Raw genomic sequence first — 5,160 nt, forward strand, 5'->3', positions numbered from 1 at the left:
AAAAAAAAAAGTTATTAGTTAATTTGTTAGTAGAGAAGAAAAACTGTTAGTAGCAAGAATCGAACTGCTCAATATTCCTTCGACTTTGTTAGCTACAATTCGGATTATCTATGCAAGACATACTATTTCCCTTTTAATATAATGTCTTTTTAATTTGTGTTAAATGAGCAAATGTAACATTTTTTATCGAATAAAAGGAGGGAGTGCTTTTAAAAATCTTAATAACAATTTTAATTTCTTATTTTATCACACTCACAAAAATAATTTTTTTATTTTAAAATTAAATTTATTCGTCCTTAATTATCATAATAATATGAGTCAAAATAATAGTTCAAAACCAAAACTAATGTAATTGAGGGAAAAAAAATTAATTTTAAAAAAACTAATATTTTTATAAATATGATAAAATAGAAGACTAAAAGTAAATTTAAAAATAAAAAAACTTAGATGATTTATACATAAGAAGGAAATGATCTGAAGCACGGGATATAGCTGAAGTTTGAAGCATAGCGATTCTAGGAAGCATCAGAGGAAACAATAATGAGTTCCAATGACATAGAAATAGAGGTGTCTGTCTGAAAAGAAGGTGCACATAACAGAGAGATGTAAAAATTAAGGTTTAAGGATTAAGAGTGGTATGAGTAAGCCAATAATATTTAAAGACATATTAATATGTTGTTATTTGCAGGCTTTATTCATAAGTGAAGAAACAAACTTAAAGAAAGAGAAAATATTAATAAGAGCAAATGCAAGCATGGTAGTCTTGAATCAAATGGGACCCACACTGTAGGCCCCACACACCGCCCATGCGCACGCTGTCTTTCTTCTTAACCAATATCAAACCCATCATCGATCCAATTCCTTGGACCTAACCCTAACCCAACAAAAACAAAGTAAACCCAAATTCTTCCAACAAAAACACAACAAACAAATATTAAATTAAATTAATTTTAAAAAACAAATAGCATCCTCAATCTCGTTATTAACCCACACAAACAAAAGCTTCCTATGTTGTTTATTCTCTTCCCTTCACCTTCTCAAACTTTTTCTTTCTTAGAACTCTTTATTACCTTATTTCCTCCAAACCTTGAACTACCAACTCTTTACTTTACTTCCATAATAGTAGCTTAGCTAGTTTTTTTTTTTTTTTTTTTTTTTTAAAATGCCACCCAAAAATCTTTTCTACAATAACAAAAATTAAAATCAAACCCAAAAAATCCACATACAAAAGTGAAGTTTGTTCTAAGAAAAGAACTCAGTTTTGATAAGATTAATCCCCTTCAACTCGAGCTGATTTGTGGGAGTTATCTGCTTTTATCAACTCTCAGTTTCTTCCATTTTGTGCCTAGTGGCAGCGTTGGGTATTATTTTTTTTTTTTTTTTTTCTCTTTTGAAGATGCCAATTAACAAATCAATAACCAAACACACAATTCCTTCCTTCATGATATAATAGATCAACAAAAAAACATGGTGCTTGAAATTTGTTGGTTGGTTTTTCCAAAAACTTTTTTTTTGTTGAAGGTAAGTGGTAAGTAGTATAGAGAGCATGCCATCAACAAATTAACATCTAGCTAGCTCTTCTTTTTTTCCAACCCTCAAAGCAACCCAAAAACCAAAGATAAAAAAAAAAAAGAAACTAGAAAACAAAAACACAAAACACAAAATAATCCCTTCAAAAGTAAATCGCCACCACTACAACCTAGATCCTCCCCTATCTCTCTTTAATCTATACCTCTTTCAATTTTCATAAAAGCTAGGGTTGTGACTTTTTGAGGATATTGATCTTGATCATATCATCTAGATAGAGAAGAAATTTATAAAAAAGGGAAAGAAAATCATGGATCAAGTAGCACAAGGTCGTCCTCTTCCACCTCCTTTTCTTACTAGAGACCTTCATCTTCACCATCAATTCCACACCAACCACCAAGCCAACGAAGACGAACAACAAAGTGGCAATGGCAACCTTAGTCGTGGTCAGAAACGAGATCGAAACAACAACAACGACGACAACAACACTCCGACCGGCGGAGAGGGAAAAGACGAAGGCGGGAGCGGAAGCGCCGGTGGAGGAAGTGGTGGTGAGATGGGAAGAAGACCAAGAGGAAGACCAGCAGGTTCGAAAAACAAACCAAAACCACCTATCATCATCACAAGGGACAGCGCGAACGCACTCCGATCCCACGTGATGGAAGTCGCAAACGGGTGCGACATCATGGAAAGTGTGACGGTCTTTGCACGGAGGAGGCAGCGTGGTGTCTGCATCCTCAGTGGTAGTGGTACCGTCACAAATGTGACTCTCCGTCAACCAGCATCGCCTGGTGCGGTAGTCACACTTCACGGAAGATTCGAGATATTATCTTTATCTGGTTCCTTCCTTCCGCCACCTGCTCCACCAGCAGCATCAGGATTAGCCATATATCTTGCTGGTGGACAAGGACAGGTTGTCGGCGGAAGCGTGGTGGGACCCTTATTGGCTTCCGGTCCGGTTGTTATCATGGCTGCTTCCTTTGGAAATGCTGCATATGAAAGATTGCCTTTAGAAGATGAAGAAACACCAGTGAATGTGCAAGGAAGTGGAGGATTAGGTTCACCAGGAATTGTAGGAACTCAACAACAACAACAGCAACAACAACAACTTGTGCAACAAGATCCTAACACTTCATCACTATTCCATGGAGTGCCACAAAATCTACTCAATTCATGCCAATTACCAGCTGAGGGTTATTGGGGTGGAAGTGTTCGTCCTCCTTTTTAACCTAAAATTAATGTTCTTCATCACTTCTCTTCATGCTTTTCGTTTATCTTTGTTTTTTTTTTTTTTTTATCTTATTTTGTTTTGTTTTTTGTTCACCCCTTTTACTTTCTCTTTATCACTGTTCATTCTCCTTCTTATAACTTAGTTTAAATTGAAGACTTTTTCTTTGATCATGTTATTGACTAGCTACTTTGTGTTGAATTCAAGAAGGATGTATAAATTCATGAATTTTTTTTGTGGAGTTTAAATTTTATGATATTGCATCCAAATGGTTTTTTTTCTTGTTCATCTAAAAAAAATTCGTGTAGTTGCTTCCAAATGAAGCAGCAGAAGCTACCATGTGCTCTCTCTCTATTTATCAGTCAATCTTTGCAGAGGGAGGAAAAAGATAACATTTTTTCATCTTTTATTTTCTTTTCAATTTTTTTTTTCTATTAATTATTTTTTTCCTTTTTCCCATTTTAGGTGATTAATTTCTAGGACTTCCAACCTAGATTCAGATTCTAAAATAAACAGATCTATAAATAACCCCACAAAAACAATGTACATGAAGATGTTACAAATTTTTATCTATTTCAAGAAAAGTGTGTTGTGTGACATAATAATTAGCTCCCTTTGTAGTTAGAACATCACTAACTCAACCATCATAATTACTATATACACTCTCACTTTCTTTGCTACTTACACCCATCATTACATCCAAACTCATGTCCTTTTCACACCCATGTTCTCAAAATTAGCACTATCATCATAATGTTAATATACTATGTTTCATTTCATTAATATTATTAATACTATTGGTTTTAAATTGTGATTGCATTTGTAGTTACGCTACAATTATTAATATGTGTATAGCAATAAAATACAATAAAATTTGATTGATATTTTCAAAATTACAATTGCAGTACCATTTGCCGAGGTTTTAAAATCTAAAATTTTGAAATGAAAATTGTAATTAAAAATCTCAATTTAAAATAATAATTAATATATATTATCTTTTATTTATTTTTTCTTCTAAGTCTTAATTACTTAAGTGTAAATGAAAATTGGTTCAGTTAATAATTCGAGTTGACCTATAGTCTGTAGAGGCGTGAGTTGAAGACCTTGTTGGTAGATAATTTGTAAGTACCTCTGTGAAGCATATTTTCTTAGTCTTGAAGTCTCTAATACTTAACTTGTCTATTTTTGTGAAGAACAAAAAATGAATTAGTTATAGGAGTATTTTTTATTTAATAAAATATGGTGAGTGTTAGAAAGTAAGAGATGTTGGAGAGTGAAAATGATGATCGATTTGAAAGGGAGGTTATGGGCTTAACTGAGTGTTGTGTGGGAGAGATTAGGGTTTATTATGAAGGCAGAGAAGAGCATTGGGTGTTGGGTCACACGTGCGGTGCTCTGTGAGAAAAATGAAAGGTTCCTTTTCGAGGCAACAACCAGAACAAACAGACCTCAAACCAAAGTGTGTTAAAGCCTCTCATCCTTCTATATGTGCCATTGCCACTTTCTAGACAAACAAATGGGATTCAACTAATATCAAGGTTTTAGATCACTTATATTAGACCACACATGGTTGAGTATTGCTAATAATAATCATTTATAAGCTTCTTGGATAAAAAATTAAATTACTATACACCTATAAGAAAAATAAATTATTATTATTGATGTACATGTACTGGTGTTAGATACTAATACATGTCATATATTAAAACAGTGTAAACATTGATAATGATTTAATTACTATACATCGATAGTGTAAAAGAGTTTTACACTAAAATAAAGATATATATACCAAATATGGCACATAAACATCAATAATAATATAAAAATAAATAATTGAGTGTAACTATGCTTATTAAAATAAATAATTGAGTGTAACTATGCACATGCGTCAGTGCTATATATTGTCACTATAGTAAATTTTGGATTTAATATCGTACATTTGATAATACTTGTTAAGTAAAAGTATTGTTGTATTTAAGAAAACAGTTTCGATTCAAAGTGTTGATACTAAATAAATTTTATCTACAAATATTCAATTTTGTGTGTGTTTAATATGAACCTCTCAAAAAATAGTCTCAAAGGAGATCTCTTACTTGTGTTAGTAAAACGATGAATTTTATAATAATAAAAAATATATAATAGATATAATATTTTATTAAAATTTACTAAAATAGTAATTATAATACATGATTGAATAGACATAATTTTTTTTTACAGTACCTATTAAAATTTAATAGCATATAATATAACAAAGGGTAAAGTAGGTATAAAAATAAATAAAGGGTAAAGTGGGAACATATATATATGAATAAATAAACTCAAAGTTATGTCTTGATTATGGAATAGATGCTCCTTGAAACCCTAGCTTTTTGTGCTTCTTTTAGATTATTATTATTATCAGTAGA

At 31.8% G+C, this 5,160-nt stretch overlaps 1 protein-coding gene across 1 annotated transcript; it reads left to right on the forward strand.

Moving 5' to 3' along the window:
• The first annotated feature begins 1,370 nt into the window (after positions 1-1,370).
• On the forward strand, positions 1,371-3,013 carry LOC101507774 (AT-hook motif nuclear-localized protein 22-like). Its single transcript, XM_004510882.4, has one exon. The coding sequence runs from the start codon at positions 1,838-1,840 to the stop codon at positions 2,753-2,755; it is 918 nt and encodes a 305-aa protein (XP_004510939.1). The 5' UTR covers positions 1,371-1,837; the 3' UTR covers positions 2,756-3,013.
• Positions 3,014-5,160: the final 2,147 nt, after the last annotated feature.

Source organism: Cicer arietinum, chromosome 7, assembly GCF_000331145.2.
Source record: "Cicer arietinum cultivar CDC Frontier isolate Library 1 chromosome 7, Cicar.CDCFrontier_v2.0, whole genome shotgun sequence".
In the NCBI taxonomy this organism is placed as follows: Eukaryota; Viridiplantae; Streptophyta; class Magnoliopsida; order Fabales; family Fabaceae; genus Cicer; species Cicer arietinum.